The sequence below is a fragment of the Cryptomeria japonica genome, chromosome 5, assembly GCF_030272615.1.
Source record: "Cryptomeria japonica chromosome 5, Sugi_1.0, whole genome shotgun sequence".
NCBI lineage: Eukaryota > Viridiplantae > Streptophyta > Pinopsida > Cupressales > Cupressaceae > Cryptomeria > Cryptomeria japonica.
Genome location: NC_081409.1, coordinates 747,348,772 through 747,373,558, shown reverse-complemented (window position 1 = coordinate 747,373,558; position 24,787 = coordinate 747,348,772). Strand labels below are relative to the sequence as shown.

The 24,787-nt window shown below is 35.3% G+C and overlaps 1 protein-coding gene across 1 annotated transcript; it reads left to right on the top strand.

The window, feature by feature from the left end:
* The first annotated feature begins 7,613 nt into the window (after positions 1-7,613).
* On the top strand, positions 7,614-19,322 carry LOC131064113 (protein LEAD-SENSITIVE 1). The gene is made up of 4 exons (XM_057998139.2): positions 7,614-7,817; positions 9,466-9,958; positions 18,041-18,117; positions 18,865-19,322. Exons 1-4 carry the CDS (start codon positions 7,733-7,735, stop codon positions 18,933-18,935), a joined length of 726 nt encoding a protein of 241 aa, XP_057854122.2. The 5' UTR covers positions 7,614-7,732; the 3' UTR covers positions 18,936-19,322.
* The last annotated feature ends 5,465 nt before the right edge of the window (positions 19,323-24,787 follow it).

The following is a 24,787-nucleotide window of genomic DNA, read 5'->3' as shown; positions in this document are numbered from 1 at the left end:
TGTCATTTCCATTACAGTTCTATTTTTCCTCTTTGCTACACATTCTTTTGTGGTGTGTACCTTGTTGTGAGCTATTTCTTGATCTCATGATCTTTGTAAAAATCTAAAAATTCATTAGAATTGTATTCGCCACCCCTATCAGATTTGAATACCATGATGAATAGTCCACTTTGTTTTTCCACCATTGATTTGAACTCTTCAAATTTATTGAAAGTATCAGACTTCTCCTTGAGAAAGTATATCCAAGTTTTCTTGCTCCTCCTAAAGATGGAGTTTGCATTAGACCACATATGCCACTTTGAACTAACTCCAAAGGCACTCTTGCTCTATTTGAACTTCCTACTGGAAATCTTTCTATATGTTGTTTTTCCATTATATAATTTTCACAAGAATTAGTTGGCTACATGATGGGTGGCAAACCTTTTATCATATTCATCTTCTACAATAAACTCAAGCCATCAAAATTAAGGTGTCCATACCTCAAACGCCAAAGCCATGTCTGGTCTAAGTTTTATGTCTTGAAATTAGCCTCCTCTATTCATTGAATACCATGGATCCTGAAGGGGGAACATCTGATTCCTGGTCAATTCAACCTTGGCAATCAACCTATCACTAGAATTTCGATCCAGGATTGTACAAACATCATTGTTAAAGATAAATTTGTACCATTTTTCGATTAATTGTCCAAAACTCATTAGGTTATGTTTTAACCTAGGCACATAGTAAACATAAAGAATATACCTTTTTTCTGTATTTTTAGTCAATACATGTATAACACCTTTCCCCATTATAGATACTACACTATCATTCCCCAATTTTATGTCAAATTTCATAGAATCATCTAGATTAGAAAATAACTCTTTATTTCGTGTCATGTGGTTACTACATCCACTATCTAAAAACCATACATCCTTAGAGCTTTCTTGTGCTACATTGCAAGTTATGAATAAAGTACTTGAATTATTATCAGATACGTTTGAATAATTTATACTAGGTTTATCAAATTATGCTTGTTTCTTCCTACATTCATTTGCAAAATGATCAACATTTCTTACAATAATAGCATTGAACATTGGATTTATCAAACCTTGATGATTATTCTTGAGATTGGTTTCTATCCCATCCTTTATTATTGAAACTCTGATTGGACTGACTAATCCTTCCTCCTTGATCTGTATTTATCTATCTAGCTTTGCCTCTTCCTCTTGATGACATATCAACTTTTTCTTAGGTTCTACAAATCTAGCTAGCCAATACTCAGTCTACTCATCATTATCCTTAGGTGCAACAACAACATACACATGTCCTCGAAAACAAAATTAAGTACATGTAGAAATAAAACCCGTTAGAATTTATAATTGAAATACAATCATAAATTATATGACAATACATAAATAATATAATTTAAAGTTATAAACAAGAAATTGAATTAAATTACTAGGTTGTATGAGGTTTGAAACATGATCATAATCTTCTGATGCAAATGGATGATCTGGGTCTTCATTTCTTCTAACATCTTGATATTTTGTCTCACTAGGTGTTAAGGAGTTTTGTTGCCATTCTTCAACCCATTCCACATTCTGGCATTCTTCCCATTCACTTGCAACACAAAATTGACAAAAACATGCAAGCTCCCTAGTCCATATAGTCCAAGTGTTAGAATTAGAACTCTTAAATGAATGACATCTAGCTGACCCATTGATTGTATCACAATCATATCTTGGAAGGATATTCTCCTCATCAACTAGCCAGAAGAAATGTCTGATTGTAGAGTTCTGACTTGATCTATAAAGTTGCACTACACCAATCCACAATTACACTTGCATTTTTAAATTTATCTTTATCCTTGAATTTGAGTTGCTCTCTACAAAGGGCTCTCTTAACACATGCATCGACACCATCATGTTCTCCTTTCCCGTGTCCAGTCTCAAATTAACTCCACATGTGCTCGATATTAGTTTTCTTATGTATCCTACTCAACCAATAATATATTCTAGAATTCTTGAATTGCCCTGTGCAATTATCTGACCATATTAGATGTTGTGTCATCTAAATTTCTCTCTCCCTCAAATTCTCATAAAAGGTCTTGAAGCAATACTGGACAAACTCTGGTGAGTGTAATTTATTATCATTCATATAGAAATGGTACTCTCTCAAAATTTTACGATCCTCTTCTGTACTATTAGGTGCATGCCTATAGACAATATGAATAAAAATTGCTACTTGCACCAAATTGTAGTATTGTGATTGGACCTCATCTTGTGGTGCAAGCATGTAGTTCTCTGCAAAGTTAGCGACCGAAAGGATACTACCAACAAGAAATGTATTCTTACATATTTGAAACGGACCATCGAGCCATCTAGCATTTTGAGAGTGCTTAACATATTTAGGTACAATCTAACTCTTAAATTCATTCATAAATGCATGAACAATAACTTTTTCAGTAATTAGATCGCACCGTCTTCCAATCTTTCCATCCTTCCATGGATACTCAACAATTTTAAATATTTTTACATCAAGTAATTGTTGTCCAAAATCAATTGAAATATTTTCATGCAAACATTCATCCAACAATGCAAAATTGCCACATATATCACATACACCAGAAACACATGCATTGGAAAGAAAATATTGCTTAGGTGGGTTGCAAAAGAAACTTGATACAAACTCCTTTATAGTTTCAGGTGGTATATTTATACCACATTCTTGCAACATTCCATTACTATGCATGGTAACACGTATATATCAAAATACATCATAATGGTAACAAAACTGAACATGAGTTTTGCAACATGTGACTTTTTCCTTGTTAATCCGAACATACCAAGGTTTACACTTTTCAAAATACCTTTGGCTAATGCTAATAGTTAACACCTCATCATCCAAATTTTTTTTGTACAATTCAGTTTGAGTCATATCCAAAAGGTGTTTTGGATGTGGATCACAAAATTTTGACCCAACTCTTAATTTAAGCACATCTCTAGCATTAGGTGATACTCTTGTATTATCATGCCAGAATTTTTCGATCAAAGTTTTGACTTCAGCAGTAAGTTTCACATTAGATCTTAGTAGTCTACCACTAAAATTCCACAAATTGTTTGTTGGATCAGTTTCAAAGTTACCTCTTCTCTTTACAGCTCTTGACAAAGTTTTACAATGAATATTAAGATATCCACTTATGTTAGTCATCATTCTTTTATCAGAAGTTATTTTGCTTACTAAAGCTATTGTTATTGCTCGTCGTGCCGCATTCCTATCTTTAGAGCGACTTTTCTTTTCGATTGTATCAAACACACTAGCAACAGTCGATACAACTTGTTTTAAAGACTCATCCTTCTTCTTGGGTTTGACATAAAAGCCTAACTTCTTCATCACTTTCTACATTTTAGTCATTTTAATTAGTTGTAACATTAATTGACATTGAAACCCAAATTTCTTATTATAAAAAAATTGTCTAAACAATCTATTTGCATGTATCCTAATCTGTCTCCATGAAACCAAGCCAGGAAGATTGTCTAGCACATCACTTTTAATTTGAAAATATTCATTCATTTCATTATCATTCAAACATGTTTCTTTTTCAATTGGTGTTTCCATGTCTACATCCACATTATTGATTTCAAATGCTGGTCAATTTTTCAATTTCAATTAGGGTTTCAATTTTGGTTCCAATTTCAGTTTCAATTTGAGTTTTACTTTCATTTGGGGTTTGATTTAATGAGTAACCTACTTCTACTAAATCACCAATTTGTTCATGAGAATAAACATGGGGCTGTGAAGACATACCTATATCTAATAATGCTTTAGAAGATGCACCTAAATTTGGTTCTACCGTGTTTCCTTCTTTAACATTTATGGTGTCCTCGATGTTCTCGTCTTCTGAAACGATTGTTGAACTTGAAGCTCCAACATTGTTCAATTGTTTAATTCTTGCTCTTCTTTCTCATTGACATTTTGCCTCATTCTCTCTATTTGCTGCAATGCCTTCAGATGTCAGAACCTTCCTTCGCCTCTTTTTGCGTTGATTTGATCCAATGGCTGCACCAAAATTCGAATTCGAATGGATCTCCTTGTCAAATTGATGACAAGACAAGAAAAGATAACTATTTAACAAAGCATTCTCTCTGCAGATCAAACATGTTGGATAATGATTCAATAATCATTCAATCATTAAAATTTGTCCTTGTGGGCCATTTTTTTGCCCAACAGATCTTTTAAGAAACGGGTGCCCATTATTTGAATGAAACGAGTGCCCGTTTTCAAATTGGGTACACGTTTCTAAAAACGGGTGCCCGTTTCTAAAAAATGGGTTCACCATTTTGCTTTGTATCATTGAAAGTGAAATGGGCGCCCATTTTTTGAATTTCAAATAACGAGCACCCGTTTCATAAAAGTTGGTGTGGGAAACAACCCCCTGCCTTGGTTTTGGATTTGGGTTAGGCTTGGTGGGATCAAGCCTATGCTTGGACCTCCAAAAAAATGGCTAAGACAAAAGAATATCAGATTTCTGCCTTGGCCTAATTTCTTGAGGGTCTTCCTGATCGAATTTTTTGATGAAACAAAAACCCATTAGATTTCTCAATGTCTTGATTCCAAAAATGTAAAATTCATAGTGATAAGATTATTTTTACTATTTTTACATTATTTATTAGTCAAGAGTGGTACATAAACCTTAGTAAAACTTTAATAACATTTTTATTTTTAGGCTTTTAGAAAAATAAATTATATGACATCAATCTACATACAATTATTTTGAAGTTTAAAAAAAAATAATTTAAAAATATGAAATTTTCATCAAATTATGGTGGCTGTACATCCGATGTTTTGAAAATGTACTTTACTGTCAATTAAAAATTAACAAAAAAAAATATATTCAATAAAAAAAATACGAAAAAATATTCTAATCAATATTTGGTGTCTTAGGTATCATTTCCCAAAAATATCTGCAAAAATTCATTTATTTGCGTCAAAAAATGGTGGTCGTACACATGTGTGGTATGGTCCTAAAACAGACATTTTGAAAAAGTGGTTTTTAAACATGCATACTAAAACACGATTTCTACCATGTTGGTATTGAAATAAATTACATATTTGAAAAGTAGAATCCAAGCACTACATTTTCGATTACTGAAGTTTTCTGAGATTCAATCTCTAAGTGCCTCAAATTTTGACATCAATTGATAGAAAATTTGAAAAACAAAGAAAACACTTCCATTTTTGCCCAAAAGTGGGACTCAACTTCTTGCAACCACCCATAACATTCAATGAATTTATTGTTTGAATCATTCTAAAGGAATGTGAAGTTGGGGTGTCATCATCCTATTACTATGGCAATGAATTAAGTGAATTGAAGAACTCATATTGAAACTTAAAAAAATATGTAGGCCTAGTGTAACTTGATATTATTATTCACTTCAAATGTAGATAATGAGATATTGTGAGAGATTAGATGAAAACATGATTATGATGGCACCTCCAAATATCATGGTCAATCACTATTTATAAGTAATGTTGGCATGTGTTTATAATGGCTACAATATCATGCTTCATGGTAGACTTAAACAACAGACACTAAGCATTGACTTCTTCTTAGATGTGGACCTTATTGAGAGTAAAGCTAAACGAAGTTTCCTATATGATACATATAAGTAAAATTATATTATATATTATATATGTAAATTCTAATAATATTTAAAATTATATTATATATATATATATAACATTTGCTATATAAATTATATAGATAATATTATATTATATAATATAATATATATATAATATATTATATATTATATTTATAAAAATTACAAAATATAAATTATATCATATTTATGTTATTTATATATTTATTCTAACTATTTAAAAAATACTATATATTATTATATAATAAATATAAATATATTATAAATTATATTTAAACCATATTACATTATGATATATAATAGAAATATATAATATACTTTTAATAAGAATATGTACGGTAATTTTTTTTGGCAAAGGTTAAGAAATTTGTTGATTTTAGTTAGTTTACATTTAAGCATATTTAGGTAGTCAATTATTAGGACAGGTCTTAATGCAGCTGCTGCTCAACTTTTTGTACAACAATTTGTGGAGATGGTGAGCCATGGATAATCAGATTTTCTGCTTGTTTTCAAGTAGATCTCTTAAATTACATTTTAAAATAAATGTTTAATAATATTTCTTGCAAATAAAATGTGGAGGAAAAAAGGAAAGAAAAAAGAAGTCCTGTGTCATTTTTTCCAATAAGCGGTTGGTGCTTATTTCCAACCCCTCCTTTTTTTCTTTACTTATTTTCAATTTTTAACAGTTGCTACTCTACAAAAGTAGGAAAAGATTCCAAATTTTCACTTATAAAAATAAGCAGAAATAGACTTAACAAACTGGGACATGGGGTTAGTGTCTGTCTTTTTTATTAGAGGTATAATGTCAAATATATTGAATATAGAAGGAATTAATCTTTCAGTCTATGAATTCAAATTCAAGTTTTTTGAGATTAAAGTAAAAATGAATTGCAGATGAAATCTTATGAAGGGAAAGACAGTAGAAAAAAGAAAAAGAAAAAATAAATTCCAGCAATTCATCCAATGATTCATCATCAGATAAAAGTAAAAGGTAAAAATGAATTGCAGATGAAGTCTTATAAAGAGAAAGACAGCAGAAAAAAGAAAAAGAACAGAATAAATTTTAAAAGAGAGAAAAGATAGAAATAGATTAAAATAAACAAAAAGAAAAGTAACTAAAACCATAAATTAATTTTAATTATTCTACCTCTCTTTAACTTTTTTTCTTTGTCGGTAATGACTTCATCTACAATTCATTTTTACTTTAGTCTCTGTCTGATGATGCTTTAAAGAAATTCTGAATTGACATTTAATTATTCTACCTCTCTTTTAACTTTTTTTCTTTGTCGGTAATGACTTCATCTACAATTCATTTTTACTTTACTCTTTACTCTCTGTCTGATGATGCTTTAAAGAAATTCTGAATTGACATTATAATACTTCCCATCTTTAACTACCACTAACTAGACCTCATTCAGAATACTAAAAACAAATAACTAGTATCTTGTTGTAAGAACTGTATTCTCTCTTTTTCTGCCCTCCATTATAATCGTCTCTTTGTATCAATAAAAGAAACTACACAACCTTTCAATATCCAACGTTCAAAGCGTTACGGGCTCTGTAATGTGAGATACAGTAGAGCATGAATTGTCCACATCACCCACAAGGACCACAAAAGCCTACCCTACGCTCTTTCAACAGCGTAGTTGTACAAAGGAATATCAACAAATACATTGAACTAATAAAAAAATCAGCAGACAATTAACAGCAGATGAACATAGAACAAAGGGAAAGAGCAGTTAAATGATTATTAAATGTTATTTATATAAATACCATCAATTTTGGACATGTCTATTCTGACTCTAAAAAGATAGTATTGATTGACTAATACACGTGCATTTTACACCGTTGATTTTACAATTAACGGCTGCAATTGATTAACCTGTCACTAACACACAATTGATTAACCTGTCACTAACACGCTGTATGAAAGATCTATTTTAGAACTAGAATAGCCGTGGCCATCACTTTTATTCCATATTAATAGAATAATACATACTACTCAATGATACCTTCGTTCTACTCAACTATACCTAAATTACCGTGAAACATATGGCATTAAAATCCCTACTGCAAGATCACTGGTTTTCATGGCTCAATCCATAGAAAGCGATGCCCTCAAACCTGGCGATCACATTTATTCCTGGAGATGGTGGTGGAGTTATGCGCACCATGGTAGGAGTACAATTTTATTTTATTGCTCCAATTTTTCAACAAGAACTATTAGCAGAAGCAGCATATTAAGGGTTTCCGGTGCTTTCTGTTATGTTTATTATGATGGGTGCGGCTCTCTCAGTTTATTAAGGGCTCGTTTTAGGCATTTCTCAGTTTATCAAAGTTGTCATGGATTTGCCAGTTTATGTAGGTTTAGGTTCAATTTCAATTTTACCATAATCAATTTCAATTTTTTTTGATTCGTTAATGCAAATAAAATCAATCCACGGCCTCCAGATCGGCGCCAATGGCCATTTTTTAGCACGAGGAAAATTGTTCCCGAGCTCAAAATGGTTAAATTTGGCAGCCGTTTTAGGCTCCACAAGTTCTTTTATCTAGATTTTTTTTTTTTTTTTTAATTAATGAATGTGGGATTTTCAGTATGATCTGTATAAGTGAGAGGTCATAGATAGGACATCTTATTTTTATTAAAGTCTACAACGTTAATACTTTACCATCAACATGAAAGTTCAATATTATAGCAAATTGGATCAATGAAAACACAAAATCCTGATCTCAATAGTCTAAAGGAGTTTGAATTTTGGTGACAACAACAACAACAATACCACACTTTAACCATCACATTATGAAATGAACTCTGATATGTAGAATTTATTGAAAACAAAGAAATTCCTTTTATATTTTGTGAAAATTGAGTTTGGCAGACATTTTAGAAAAAAATATGTTGCTTTTGAATACAAATTCGTTAAAAAAATGTATGCTTATGGCCACATTATTGGAGGCTATTATTGGAAGATTATACTTGATTGTGCAAGTGGGATTCCACCACTCTGATTTGGATCTTCAGAAATGTATTTGAGTAAGTCACTGCTTGTTCATAAGTCTAGTAGGTGGCACCTGATGACCTTTTGATCACTGGTTGAAGATTTTTATAGGGTTTTATATCAAATTTAATATTATTTTGAATAGAGACAAATGCTGAGAGGTATTCATTCCATCAAAGTCCTTCTAAATATCATCTACTCCTCAGCATTATGACAATGAGTCTTGTACTCAACAATACTTGAGAGATATTCATTTTATCAAAATCATCTTAAAATTACTTGGGCCTCATCCCTTATGATGATGGAGTTTTGTACGCAACAAGACTTGATACTTGATTGGTTCATTTAAAACCTTTTAATTTCTCAACAAATCAAAGATCCATTAATTTTAAAAATATATATACAAGATTTTCTTTCCTTAAATTCTCTCCACTATTTATTATCGTCTTCTATAAAGGTTTTTATGTATATGTGTATGAATTGTGCTTCCACTCTCGCTTCTCAAGGAATAAATCCATAGAATTCTCTTCTGCCTGGTTAAGCTAAAATAAGAAAATTTTATAATACAGTCGACTCCATTCTAGCCTCAGATCTAACAAAGAAAAGGAAATAAATGTTCCTGATATGGGCTCCAAGCTTCAGAGCTGTAAGAAAATGTTATAATCATGAATGGTGTATGAGTAAGTAAATTATGTACAGAATATTTTATGAACACTAATAACAAATAATTCCACATGGCTTAGATTTGTCGAAGTTACATTGAAATCTGTTTATATTGAAATTGAGTTATTTATTCTCTTAATGTTTTGTGAATTGAGAAACAGGTATCTATGTAGAGGAGAATCGAGTGATTCATTTTGTAGCTTCCGTTAAATCTTCTGGGTGGAGTATTCAGTCTATTGCATCTTCCTCTTCATCTTCAAAGATCGGTCCAGGTAAGCAATGCCCTAATTGTGGGTACGATGGACAAAGCGGAGTAATAAAGACCTGCTTAGATTGCTTTGTGAATGGACGAAAGATCTACCGATATGAGTATGGGGTTTCAACAAAGCAATATAAAAGTCGCACCGGAGGAACTTGCCACACTGTGGTAGCAGATACATCCAGATATCAAATAATTCACCGGGCACACGATCTGCTTGAACATGGATTTGGGGATTACTCTCTGACTGATAAAAACTGCGAAAATTTTGCTATCTATTGCATGACAGCAATAGATGGCATTATGTCAGGGCAAGTCGACAAGAACTGGATCTTTATTCAGGCTTCCCGCTTCCTTGGTTCCTGGCTCGGACAAACTGGAGAGGAAAAAATCAGGTAAGGGCCTAATTCTACAAAAAGATAATACTTTTTCTTTAGAAATGGCGACTTTCCTCTCCTTTCTCTTAGATTGCTGTTTAATAGTTAATTTTAATTTTTATTATTTTGCTAATTATTTAGAAGACCGATTTATTAGTGGAAAAGATTACTTTTTCTATTTTATTTTTATCTTTAAAACTTGATATCTATAATAGATTATTAAAAATATAAGTATACTATTATAATTTTCAATAACGTAAAGATCATTTTTTTTTTATATTAAAGATTGAGAGTAAACAAGATACAATCAGTTGTAAACAAGGGATTCTATGCCTCAACCACCAAAACCACCGAGGATCTGCGTTACAATACTAGAGAGCAGTCCGAAGTCAAAAAGGAACAATGTAAAAGGAGAGCCAGAGCGCTATTGCAGAATGTGATCGAGAGGATCGATCCATGTGGTCCACCCTTGGGCCGCTGCCATCCAAATCACCTTCTTTTGGTCCTGGATCTGAGATAGCATGGCAATGCGGTCAGCCTCGAGCATCCTGTTACTGTTGATCTCTTTAAGCAGCTTCTTTAGAGCCTTTTCAAAGGACGATTGGTTTTTTCCAAGCCCTCTCCACTCGTAGCCATCCTTCATCTCGTGTATGAACATAGTGGCGTGACCATCTTGCAGGAACCAGAGGAACTTATGCTTTTCGAGATTCATCATGAAGGAGACCTGCAAAGCAATTTTAAAAAAATGTCAGTCTACAAAGAGTCTCAGTAAGACACTTGCCATTGCCATTAAATTTATCCTCATTTAGCAGTTTCCAAATGAACCAAAGGATATAAGAAGATAAGATAAACCAGAATATATTAGCGTCCTTCTTTAGACCATCAATATAACCAGTAATGATGCTAAAGGTATCCACCTGATTAGGAATACAAAAACCAAACATTAACCAAAACTCCCCGACGAAGGAGTAGTCAAAGAAAATGTGTCTGCCGATCTCAGGAAGTCTACAAATGGAGCAAATATCAGTACTGAGAGGGTTTCTCCTTAACGGGAGTCTGTCAATAATAAGCTACCATTTAAAACATTGTATTTTAGGGGGAATTAGACTTTTCCATAGGCGAGTAAAGCATTTATACCAGGAGTTGTCAGGCAGATCCAAGTACCACGGAATGTTAACATATTTAATAATAGAGTCATCATTAGAGATTCAGTCATAGATGGTGCAGCATGTAGTATTGGGTAGGAGAGAGCCATCTTTCCATTTGAGAGTCAAGAAATGGTGGGAGTCTATATCATTGCTAGCAGGCAGGGCAAGAGCGGCACAGAAATTCTTAACCATATGGTAGGTTCTTTTTTGGGTGGGCGAGAGATTGTAGGAAGCGCTGAGCTCTTTCCAGCTGACTAGGACACCATTCTCAAATAAGTCCTCAAAGCCTTTGATGCCGTATCTATCCCAAAGCTTGGTCAAGCAGCCTTGCGTGAGGGCTAGGGGTTTATTAGCATGAAGGAGATTCCACTAGATCGATCTTTCCCCATGAATGGTGCCATTGCTGCTAACACTAGGGCTGTCAATAAGATGTCTAATATGCTCCCAGGCCTTCCAAATGGATTTAAAAACATATGAGCCTTGCACGGAAACAGGAAAGCGACTTGCCACCAGGTTAGCCAAGGGAAGGGCTTTCCAGAACTTAGCATACTTAGGGACACCTCTCTCAATATTATTTCTAATCGGGACTTTTCAGGGCTCCATGCTATCCAAGGCATGAAAGATCCATTTCGCAGCAAGGGCAATGCCTTGGATCCTGATATCCTTTAGCCCAAGGCCACCCATTTTCTTAGTTATGTGACACCATTTCCACTTAACCGCATGCATTTTTTTCCCACCTTTGCCATCAGACCAAAGGTACTGCCTTATGGTTTTCTGGATATCGAGGATTTTATAGTTACTGAACATCCAAGCGAAGGAATAGTAGACACTATATGAGGAGAGCATTTTATGACAGACTTGGATTCTCCCAGTAAGAGAGAGGAATCTATTATCCCACCTATGCAGTTTTTTGTCAATCTTATCCTTTATCCATTGCCACATCTATTGAAGAGAGGGAGAAATAGAGAAGGGGATGCCAAGGTACCTGATGATTTTGTTGGGGCCTCCCCATTGAAATCCATAGGGACTATGCCAGTCAGGGGGTTTTTCTTTCTAGCTAAGGAGAGTAGATTTGGCAAGGGAGATTTTGGCCCAGACATGATACCAAAAGTTCTAAGCTTTTGAACAAGGTTGTCAATGTTCAGGGGTGAAAGTTCAATGAAAAGGGCAATATCATCCACAAACTAGATGTTGAGGAGACTGGAGTCATCAGGGAGCTTAACTCCTTTGACACAAGGGGATAGAGAGTTGTCCCTGAGAAGATAGTACAGAGCATCTAACGCAATGACAAATAGGGTGGGCGCAAGAGGATAGCCGTGCCTGATAGATCTACTAAGTTGAATGTTTTGGGATAGGGAACCATTGACTTCTATTTGGGCTGAGGCATCCTGGAGCAGGACCTTAACATATTTACAGAAGTTAACCAGGAACCCAAAGACTTGTAGCATCATGATGACAAAGTCCCATTCCACACGGTCATAGGCTTTTTCAAAGTCCAACAAAAACATAGCAGTGTCTTGGTTAGAAGCTCTAGCCCAATCCATGGCTTCCCAACTCGTAATGAGGTTCTCAAGGATATATTTTCCCTTGATAAAGCCTGTTTGGGTAGGGCAGATGAATCTAGGGAGGAGCTTTTCAAGTCGCAGGGCAATAACTTTAGCCAAAATTTTGTAAGAGACATTGAGGAGAGTGATAGGCCTCCAGTTCTTGATGAAGGCCCTATCCCCATCTTTGGGTATCATCTTGATAGTCCCCTTGTTAATGTTAGCACCAAGGGTTCCATTGTCAAAGGCTTTAGAATAAACCCCATGTAGGTCACTGGCAATCCATTCAAGATTGGCTTAATAGAATTCAATAGGGAGGCCATCCGGGCCCAGTGCTTTGTCAGATTTCAAGGAGTTGATAGAAGTAGTGATTTCCTCAACAGATACCCATTGGTTGAGGAGGGTGGAGTCATCAGGGGAGATCCTAGTGGGGATCAAGGTTTTGTACTTGTCTCTAGTGTCCTTAGCAATGGCACTATCTTCAGAAGTGAACAGATTTTTGTAGAATAATTCAAAGGCCTCTTTGATACTAGGAAGGTCAGTAATTTCCTTACCGTCGATGATCAACCTATCAATCTTTTCCTTGGACTGTTTGTGTTTAAGTAGATTAAAGAAGAATTTGGAACCCTTCTCTCCATATTGCAGCCAATGGGTGTGAGCCCTCACCATAGCCCCACAGATCTTAACTTGTTGGTGTTTTCTAAGTGCTTCTCTAGCATGTGCAACCTGAGCAGCCCTGTGAGCGCAACTAGGGTTGTTTTGGATATCAAGTTCAAGGGAATGGAGCTGGTTGGTGAGCGATTTCTCAGCAAATCTGAAATCTTTTGTCTTTTTTTGCCCTATAGTCTAAAGGGTTTTTTGCCAGGATTTCACATTAAAGTTCCATCTATCAATATGAGAAGGGAGGCATTTGTTCTGACAGTTAAGGAGTCTGATGAGGTGCAGGACGGTCAAGACATCCTGATCCTTGATGAGGGAGGTGTTAAGCAAAAATTTACTGGAGTTATTGACCTTGGTACTCATAATATTTTTAATATGAATAAGAGCCATAACAGGGTGGTGGTCGGACAGGGACGGAGGCCGAACAGAAACAGGCCTACCTTGGGCATCAGGAAGGAAGGAAAAGCTCTCTTTGTTAGCGTAGAATCGGTCCAATCTAGAGTAAATTCTACTTTCTCCCTTTTGGTAGTTGCACTAGGTAAGCCATAGGTCGAGGGGGGAATGTCCAAGATCCTCCATTGGATCAAATAGGGATTTGTGTAGTTTCAGCCTGTTCCAGTGCTCTCTTTCCAAATTGTTCCAAGTGAAGGGTAGGCCACCAGTTTTGTCAAAGTTATTTTCAACCATGTTGAAATCCCCCACAATTATCCAGGGGATGTCTAGGAGAGATCTAAGCCAATCCCATAAAAAATCCTCTCTATAATCATTAATAGCATACACAGAACATATTCCAAAGTGAGTGCCTTTCAGATTGATGGAGCTCCAGACAACCCTATTGCAAGGGGAGATACCCTTATTGGTAATGAGATTGGACCACTTGGTATTGATAAGGAGTCCAACCCCACCCTTGCCTCTGGGGTGATTAGAACAGACTTTAATGGCATCCTTCTTGATATAGTCAAGTGTAGTTTCAAGAGTAAAATCAATAGCTTTTAGTTCTTGTAATAGAAGAAAATCCATGTTCTTATGCATGTCAAGGAATCTTTTCATGATGAACTTTCTGTCGGGTGACTCCAACCCTCTCACATTCCAAGAAATAAAATTCATCATTAATGAGGGAGGGTTAAGGAGCAGCTGATAGCCTTGGAGCTGGAGGGAATGTCAGGGATTGTGGGAGGATTAATCCCCTTCTTCTTATTCTTGGAGCCAAAGGGCCTCCCTTTTTTCTTGGTCATGGAGCACTGATCCAACTGGTCTTCCTCCTCCTCACGAGGGGCGGAACCAGTTAGGGGATCAAAGTTCCCTTCCCCGTTCTGGCCTAGAAGACTCGATTTACTGTAGTCCGTGCAAGACTCAAATGTTGAATTGAAGGAAAGGAGCACATTAGGGAGCATCTCAGGGGCAGTTGTAGTGTTAGCAGGAATGACTTGAATAACGCAAGAGTCATCAATTTTATTAAACACCTTGGGGACACCACACTTGTTAGTAGTGTTATCGAGATCCAAAGGGCTTTGTAAAATGGGAATCATAGAGGAGGAACTTAGGGTAGTTCCAAGTCTATGAGCCATTTCAACAGAGCTAGTTCTAGAGTTCGTAGTAGTACTGCCAAGGATGTTGCCCTCAAAGTTTTTAATCATTGACTTGACATTTAAATGGTTCAAGGATAGGCAAGTACCCGAAGAATGGGAGGAGGCATTCTTCCTAGAGTTGCTCTATTTAATTCCAGATCAGATTTTATCCACCGCCAATTCTTGCACATTTTTCCTCCGGCGTTTCTTACTGATGGCTAATTGGAAGCCATCATCGGAGGGGGCTTCGATGGTGTCCATGGCAGAGGAAGCAGGGGGGTGGGCACAGGTTGGAGGGGTCTGACATTGGCAGAGTTATCACAGCCAACCACCCCATTAACTAGATTATTCATACTAGTGCTAGGGGGGTTGTTAGCAGGTGGAGGGGTGGTATCGGGTCCATTCACCGATGGTATTGAATTGGTGCTTTTAAGATTTTGTTGATCACCCTTGGTGGGATCGGCCTTGTTTCCAACAGTTCTTTTCTTAATATTAGGGTAATTTTTATGCTGGTGTCCTTCCTTTTTTAATAGAAAGCAAGCATTTAGCCCTCCTAGGGTTTCCAGAGGGCATGGATACACCTCATTTTCAATCGTAAGATTCAGGGTGTCGGGTATATCAATTCCTTGTTTGATTGAAACCAATATTCTTGTATCAAGATGGGGGATAAGTCTGTTTGAATCGTCCATCCTGACAAATTTTCCCACAAGTTTGATGATTTGAGGTAAGAAGCGCCATAATAATGGCGGGACATTTTTGAGTAGAAGCTTCCTAGGGCATGAGAGAGCCATAATTTCCTCATTGATGGCTTCAGGTGACCAAGCAAGGGCATGAAAGGAGGTGTTCCCTATGGCCCAGTATTGTTTTTTTAAGACCTCAGCCTGTGTTTCTTGTGAGAAAAAAAAGATAATAAACAAACCCTTCTGAATTTGTCTACAGAACAAAAATCTAAAGCCAAGTTTTATATTCCAAAAATTCTAAAACCAATCATCTAGAAATTTCCGGGGGGGGGGGGGGGGGGGGGGCATTTTTCAACATCTACAACGACAAAGAAGATTGCTGTGCTTTTTAGTCTATTCTTCTCAAGCAAGATTTCTTTAGACATAGCATCATTAGGCGAAATGGAGGAGAGATCTATGGAGATGGCTGATGTCTTACCTTCTCCATCGGGTCGAGTGAAGCCAACCACGAACTTAGCATTCCTATCGCAGGAAATGCCATCCTTAGGACCCGCGACGATGTCAGAGAAGGATCGCTTAGGTTTTGGTGGCAAGAGATTAGGGTTAGGTGGTGGGTCTGGGACAATAATATCCTCAGGGTCCATTAAAAGCTGAGTGCAATGCTCATGCGAAGGCAGTACAGTCTTAAATGCGAGCGCAAACAACTAGCAAGACAACTAGCAAGCCAAGAAAATTGAAGTAAAGTAAATGCTTAAGGCAAGAAAGGAAGCTCAAACCACGTGGAGGAAAGCGTTCTCCTCCACCGCATTTACTGGCCTACGTGCACAGGGGGCGTCCACATTAGCAGGGTCGCAATGAGTTTCGCCGTTGACCTAATTCACAGACACCTTATCCGCCTTAAAGATCATTTTAATAATTATTTGTTTAAACAAAATAAATGAATTTTTATGAATATAATAAATAGTATAAATATTTTAAATGTAAAATATATAGAGATAATTTTAGTTATGAATAGTTGTTGTAAAGAAGCATACTATGTATAGAAATATTTTTTACACTAATAATTTCAAATGTGATCTAAACTTATTCTAGAAAGTAAAGAAATATATTGAAAAAAGAATAAGCAATAAAATTTTGCATTATGATCAATATAAGGAAGATCTTTTTAGAGAACAAGTCTTTATAGGAGTTTCATCAACATACACCTAGCAATAATATGGACAACATTCTAATTTCTATGTATTGATAAAGTCTCAATATATAAACAACTATTTGAAAGTCTCAATATATTGACAAATACAATGCAAGTTACCACATATAGTATTACAAACTAAGTGCTAATATCCTAATTCAAAACTAGACACTGGAAATGAGCATATAAATCCAAATAGCTCATAAAAATAGAGAGATAGATTCACACTCCTCACACATTTAGAACCTCTAAGAATAGTATTACTATATGACTCACAATCTATATTATTCATCAAACACAACTACATATTTATAGGTAACAAGATACTAAATGCTAATGACAATGAATTGAAAACTAAAAACAAATCTTCAACTAAGTTTTGACACATGAACAACAAACTGTAGTTCTATTATGACTTATTCTAATACTATACCTTAAGGAATAACAAAATTTTGATGGACTCTTATCATATTTCTATTAGGACAAATTAACAACATAAAACAAAAGTTGTTCTTTGAAAATAGTTATCAAACTAGTAAGACTTGTTCAAGCTAGTCTCCAGTTAAAGGTATAGTTACTATAGGTAAAATGTTGAACTTCAGATTTCAGATGACACTAACTCTCACATGTATGTCTCATAACCTTAATGACATATCCTTTCTTTAACCTTATGACATATATAGTTTCTTATCACCTTAATGACATATAGTTTCTTTGATCCAAAAGCACCTTAATGACATATAGTTTCTTTGAACAGTTAATTATCTTCTATTTTACCATTCCTATCTTAAAAATGTTGACCTCTTCAAAATAAGATAAGTTCTTCACCTTCAATAAAATCAGCATCGCTATCAATATATAATAGTTCTTCTGCAAGTCTCAATTCATCAATAGCTCATTCCATGCTTATTTCTGCAGCACAAAGGATCTCTTCAAGCACACACCAAACACCAAACAAACTCTAAGAAGAGGATAGCTCTGATATCAAATTTAAAATGTAATAGCAGTAAAAACACAGAATAGAACTGTTGTATAACTCATTGATTTATCTATAAAAAATACATATTTATATGTACTAGATAATACAACAGCTTCTTGTAAAAAGTATTATAAAATTTGACAATAATCATAACGGATAGGTAAATGAGGTTTATTAAACCTATTCAAACTCTGATGACACCTAAACAACATGAGCATAATTTAATTACGAATTAGTCTCTAACAAGTATGTCGGTATATTTTTTATTGTTGAATCCCGCTTGCGCATGTGTAGGTCTGTATTGACGGATTCATTTTCTATGAATTCAGGGAAGATATCGGAGATTCCAGTGAAGGATTTTGTGAAGCTACCGAAGTGAGAGAAGCTCCGAGAGAATACACGCAAGGTATGTGGTATAGAGTAAACAAATGAATCCCATTTTCTCTCTCCCGAATAAGTTGCATACAGTTTATTTTGATTGGAGTAAGTGAATGTTTTCAAGAGAACATCACCTCATATGAGACCATGAAGTGTTTATTAGTGTGGGTAGCAATACTATTGGAAATGAAACAGAACAGAACACAAAAACAGAGTATGGAGAAAACAGAGCAGCATATAAGGAAGACAAATTTATATTTATCAAACCATATTTTCATTCTTTCTCATTCAGTCATCAAAATGATTACAAAATGCCTCTTTTAATGGAGGTCTTAGATGTTTCTAGAATGGACAGGAGGTAGCTGAAAACTTCCAAAATTTTTGTATATAAAATAATGTTTGAAGACTATAGATGGTACGGTGGACAGATTGGAGTAGATGTTGAAAACAAATCCAAATCCTGCTAATTCTGTAAACACTTGTGCATACGGAGCATGTGGATGGGGGTAGGTGAGATTAGACTCCAACAAATACAAGTTGCATTCATCTACCGAATCTAGATCATTATCTTATGACTGCAGATTTGCATTAGGGATATATTATATTATACTTTGATAAGAATCTATTATATTGTAATTTGATAGGGATCTATTATATTATACTTTGATAGATAGCCGCGCTATATTATACAGGGAGGACGCTGGTAAAGTTTGTGGAATTTGCTTTACAGCTATCGAAAGCTTCCTTTACAGTCCCGTATTTTGTAATCTTGCAGGTAGCACTTCTCCTTCTCTGTGGAAATGCGTAGCAGAGGAGTTTTGTGCAAACTACAAGAAGACCGTTTAGCGCTAAACGAACTGAAGATGCTGTTTTCTTCCCTGCTCCCAAAGACGAGGATATTTTGGGGCAGTGTAGGCCCTTAATATGATATACATTTCCATTGGTTTGGATTTGGTTTTTGATTTTGTAAGGATCCTCCATTTTCCTGTCGTGGTTTGATATCCCATAGTGGAAGACAATATATGCCTTAAAAAAGTGGCAATATCTGACTTAATTGGATGGAGTTTTTATGCTCTTCGATAGTTCCTTGGCATTTTGATTGCATGTGCATTAATTCTATTGCTTTAAAATTTTCAGATCGTTGGATTGCCTTCTATTAAATGAGCAATTCTCTACCATATCTGTATTGATTTTTTGTGTAGTAATAAAATCTGTAACTTATTATCGATTCAATTTTTTTAGATGGGGTAAGATATCATTAATTAAAATATTTATTTTATTTGAGTTTGTCAATAAAGATTTGGAAATATTTTATTTGAGTTTGTCAATAAAGATTTGGTTGAATTTATTTCATATTATATGGCATTTTTAGTATAATGGAATCATTGTTTACTTAATTTTATTGAAAATTACAAGCATTGTGATTTAAGGATATGCAAATGTGGAAGTGTAGACAAACCGCAAGATGGTCTCAAAGAGATGTCATCTCACGTAAGACAATGATTTCAAAATGTGGACATCAAGAATTTTCTTAGTAACTTCCAAGCAAGTGCAATCAATGGAGTTAAAAGCCAAATTCCATAACCTTTAGTACCATCTACCCACATTGAAATGGAAGCTTGAAAACTATGCCCATGAGCATCCAACTCAACACAATATGTGGATGGACAAATGCAGATTATGACATTCACCAAGCGTTTTGTTGGAAGGAATAGAATTGCTAGAAGCATTAATGAACATGATACTATGATCATTTTCATGACCATATATTCCTAGGCAAATGGATGTATAGATTGGTATTTGGACAATGTAGCTTGATGGTGTACAAGAGAGTTCTTATTGGTCATTGCAAATTCAATCTAAGAAGCATTCGATCAGAAGTCTGGGACCAATGCATATGAAATCCAATTACCTTCAGATATAGGTATATCCCCAATCTTTAATGTTGCAGATTTGACACCATTCAAAGGTATAGGGCAAGAAGATGGTACATTCCTAGTGGAAGATGCTATAGACATATTGAAAGACTTTCCAAGTCAAGGGCCACCCAAACTTAAAAGGATATTGGACACCAAGATTTTGAAGAAAACTAGGAATAAGGTCTACAAACAATACCTTGTCAAGTGGCAAGGACTCCTTGAGGCAAATGCAGTATGGATGGATGAAGACTACATGAAGAAACATGGGACTACATTGTAGGAACTCATCTCAAGTGGACTTGAGATTCGACCACTCGGGGAGTATGGTGCAAGAGAACCCAAAGACACAAATGAAGCCTAAAAGAGTCTAATATCACCCATGAGGTGAAAATGATCATATGCAGTAGGTTGATATGTTTATAAGTTAATAAGACCCAATTGATGTAAGGCATTGTCATGGTTGCATTTTATAAGCCACCATGGACAAATGAACATGTGGGTCAGTAGGAGTCTAGGCATGAGTCAGGCAATAAATATTGGTCTTAGCAATATTAGACCAATCCTTGGAATAGGCTGAATACACCTTGGAGCCGCCAAATTTGAAAAGTGCAAGTTGACAACTTTTGTTGTCATTGCAAAATGTTGTAAATAGGGGTAACTAATCCTCCAACAGTTCCAAAGTTTAGAAAGTGGTTGGAAACCATTAGGGAGTCTATATTATGCCCACTTTGATCGATTCCATTGTTTTTATTGATGTTTTTACTATTGTTGTAGTTGTTGTTGTGGAATTTGTTGAAATTGGTGATGTTTTAGAGTTTGGAGCAATACAATATACTTGGAGTTTTCATAAATTATCCATGTTTGATGTTCTTTATGACCGGTATGGATTGGTGGATCCTTGAAACCAATTGGATGAGTTAGGGAATTCTCTTACCTTTCATTTGAATAAATTTTGAGGTCTTATAACAATTGGGTTCTAGAGATCCATCAAAACCTAACCGGACTGGTCACAAACCCTACTAGCACCTAGGGTTTCACTGGAAAGATGCCCTTATTCTGACATTTTCACCAAAGGACCAAACAACCTATGGGAAAATTTTAGATGGTCCATTGTACCATAATATTTTTGTGTTGGTTTTCAAGGAGTCTGCAAGCCCGAAGAGATTGAATTGACCCTAGGCAGGCATCTTTGTGTGACTTCCTAAACTGTAGAAGTGAAAATCACTTGCAGTAGACAAAGGGGATGGGATCAAGTCCTGAAACCTTGGATTTGGTGGTTTGACACCCTACTCCATGTTGAAAAATAATTGGTTTAGTTAGGGGACTAATACAAGGGGTACTTGCTTTGGAAATTAGGCTTAATTAGCTTAATTAGGTCTAGAAGGACAGTAAGGATATATAGACCTTTCAAACTTGGGGTTAGAGTCTAATCCTTTGGGTAATTGTGTAACTTGATAAAGGGTATCTGAATCTTCCCTTATTTTGTCTTGTCTATTGGAATTTTATTAAGTGGTGTGTGGAGAACTCATCTGGTAGGGCTACTAGTCATCTGGTAGGGCTATTAGACAAATAGGACATTTGTGAGACAAGTATCCCATAACCCATTTGACAGTCAGGTCTTATGGACGTTTTGTGTTGGTTGGACCACCAATATACAAAATCCAATAGGTTTCCATCCCACCGATACTGGAAGACTATCTTCCATTCACACAAGGGTAGAATGTTTTCATCCCATCGGTATTGGAAGATACTAATCTGGCATGGATTTGGTCACACAAATTGTCTTGGGAGTTGAGAAATTGGTAGGTATGTTGGTTGAAACCTTTAACAAACAAAACAACTTGATTTGGGCATAGTAGTTGTGGGTGAGAGAAGATTATCACCTAGTTCATTGCTTGGCTCTACATCACTCTCTCTCTCTCTCTCTCTCTCTCTCTCTCTCTCTCTCTCTCTCTCTATTGTAAACATAACATGAGCCTATCAAGGTAAAGGGGTTTGATTATATTAATGATTTAGAAGCTTTATTTAATTTGTGTTTGTCATTGGTGTCAACACTTATCAACTCTGGCAAATGTTCACCGGCAAGCAAGTGACTTATGCATAGTCACTGGTATCTTATCCACTGGTAGGTTATATTGTTCATAGGCACTTGGAATGACATGAAGAACACCTGGTTATGTCGAATACATCGTTTGGACACTTTGTCTTGGAGAATTGTTTATTGGTATTTTGAGTTTGTATATTTTCTATTACCGACAAATAGGTCCAGAATAAGCACCGACATGCTTATCTATTCCAGATCAGCATGACACATTTGGAGATGATTTATTATTGTTGTATTAAGCCGACATGTTGAATCAAATATTGCATCGGTCATTGATTTATTTGTAAATTGCTTTTATTGTAATATCTTTTAGAGCCAACCTACTAAAATTGGTCTTATGGTATGGTATGGTATATATGTAAGAACTTATTTGTAAGATTGATATGCGATTAAAGAAAAGATTTATAAGAAGGTATATGCGAGAATAAGCAGAGCTATACATGCAGACATCATTTGAAGGTTGAAGGAAGGTTTTTGTGAAGGCAATCAGAACTACACCGGTACTGAATCCAGCATATGAAGATGCTATTTTGAGTAGTACATCATTGTTGGATTTAACCATCCAATTGTAGTCAGTGTGACTCCCATTTGTGTTTGAGCAGTGAGTTCTAGGCGCTTGGCGTTTTTGCATGTGCAAACCCCATTTGTATACACATACTATCTGCAGTAGTATCATTTGATTGTGGATAAGGTTTCCCACCATGGTTTTTCCCCTTACAGGGTTTCCACGTACAAACATTGGTGTTATGTGTTGTGGATGTTATTTTCTTTTTGTTTCATGCATTAATCTTTACCGGTATTGCAATTAACTGATAAACTGTCTACCGAAATAAAGTTTGGTTTACCGGTATTAAGCATTAAGTTTGGATAAGTTGTTTTTGGTTTAAATGTATTTGACAACTGATTCACCCCCCCTCTCAGTTGTCTAGTTGACCTCGTGTACTACACAAATCTATGCAAAATATAGACCAAAACCTCACCTATTTAACCTTTCATAGCTCTTTGACATGTACCTATATTGTCATGTATATATATATCTCTTCCTTTCCCTCTTCATATATTGAGTTGTCACTTCATCTCTTCTCCTCTTCTCTCTCTCCCTCTCTACTTATCTCTCCATCTCTCTTCACTCTCATCTCTCTCCCCCCTCTACCTATCACACTATATATCCCCCTATTCTCTCTCTACTCTACCTATATCTCTCCCTCATTTACCTATCTTTCTTCCTTCGTCTACCTCCCTCTCTCTATCTCTCATCTATTCCTCCCTCTAGCTCCCTATTCCCCTATTTATCTCTCTATCACTACCTCTCTCTATTCCACTTCCATATATATCCACTTCTCTCTTTTTATTCTATATCTCTCTATCTCCCTTATTTACCTTTCCTTCTCTTCATCTCTATTTATTTTTTATCTCCATTTGTCTATGTTTGTCTATCAATTTCTCTCCCTCTCCCTCTCCCTCTCCCCCTCTTTCTATAAATATCCTTATTAATCTATCTCTGTATCACTCTATCCACCTTGTATCTCTCTATATCTTCCTCTCCTTCTATATCTCTCTATATATTCCTATAAATATCTATCTCTCCCTATCTTTCTATCCCTTTCTAGCTTTATCTCTCCCTCTACCACTCTCTATCTCTCCATCTATTTGTCTCCTTCTTCCTCCCTTCCACCATCTTCCTCTCCTCCCACTCTCTCTAGACATGTCTCCCTTTCTATCCATACATCTCTATCCCTCTCTCTCCCCATCTCCATCTTTAACTCATTATCTCTTCATCTCTCTCTACCTCTATTTTAATATATCACTTAATATATGTATCATTTTCTTTTCATCTCCCCCTTTCCTTCTCTTCATAACCAACTCTCCATATTCATCCTCATTCGACATCTATCTTTATCTTCCTCTCTATCTTTATCTCATTACACCCTGTCTCACTTTTCCCCCTGTATCTCTTCCTCTATCCCCCTATTGAAAAAATAACATGAGCATATGGTAATGAAGTTTGATTATCTTCTTGATTTAGAGGTTTTTTTTGTTCCTGTTTGGATCCCTATTAGTGAATGCATAGTTTTTTGAAGCTATCACTTTTCTATTTAGGCATTTTTTGTGTAAACAACATCATTTTTTAAAGATCTACCAAGCAACCTCATGTACTACACATGTGTATGCAAAAAACAGACCAAGATTTTCCCTAATTGATGTTCCACACCTCTTCAACGTACTTATTGCACGCTAAGGTGCAATTGTTGGTAAATAATTATGTGATGATACAAGTTTTATGTTAGATTGTATAGGTTCATGCATACATGTTAGTAATAAATAGGCATTTGAAATAATAAAATTCCTTCAAAGAAATGATTCTTAGCATTACTTTCATATAGGGTTACTACTATTACTTATTTGATAAAATACTATTTCATATAAATAGTCTAATAATTATCATATATGAAATATATACTATTTAATTATATATATAATACTTTTTTTGTTCACCATCCATGTTTCAATGACCATTTACTTTGTGCTCACCAAACCCTCCAAATATTAATTTTAAAGAAACCAAAAAAAATAAAATTAGAAGTCCATTAATAATTTTTGCATGTACCAATAGTCACCCACTTGTACCCCTAGTAGTTAAAATTTGTAGACTTTAATAGGAGGATTTGTAAAAC

What these genes read in the sequence shown, in the direction of transcription:
- LOC131064113 (XM_057998139.2), top strand. Translation starts at nt 7,733, where the DNA reads ATGGCTCAATCCATAGAAAGCGATGCCCTCAAACCTGGCGATCACATT. An exon ending in GTGGAGTTATGCGCACCATG is followed by an intron (nt 7,818 to 9,465) that starts GTAGGAGTACAA and finishes ATTGAGAAACAG; the next exon opens with GTATCTATGTAGAGGAGAAT. An exon ending in ACTGGAGAGGAAAAAATCAG is followed by an intron (nt 9,959 to 18,040) that starts GTAAGGGCCTAA and finishes CTATGAATTCAG; the next exon opens with GGAAGATATCGGAGATTCCA.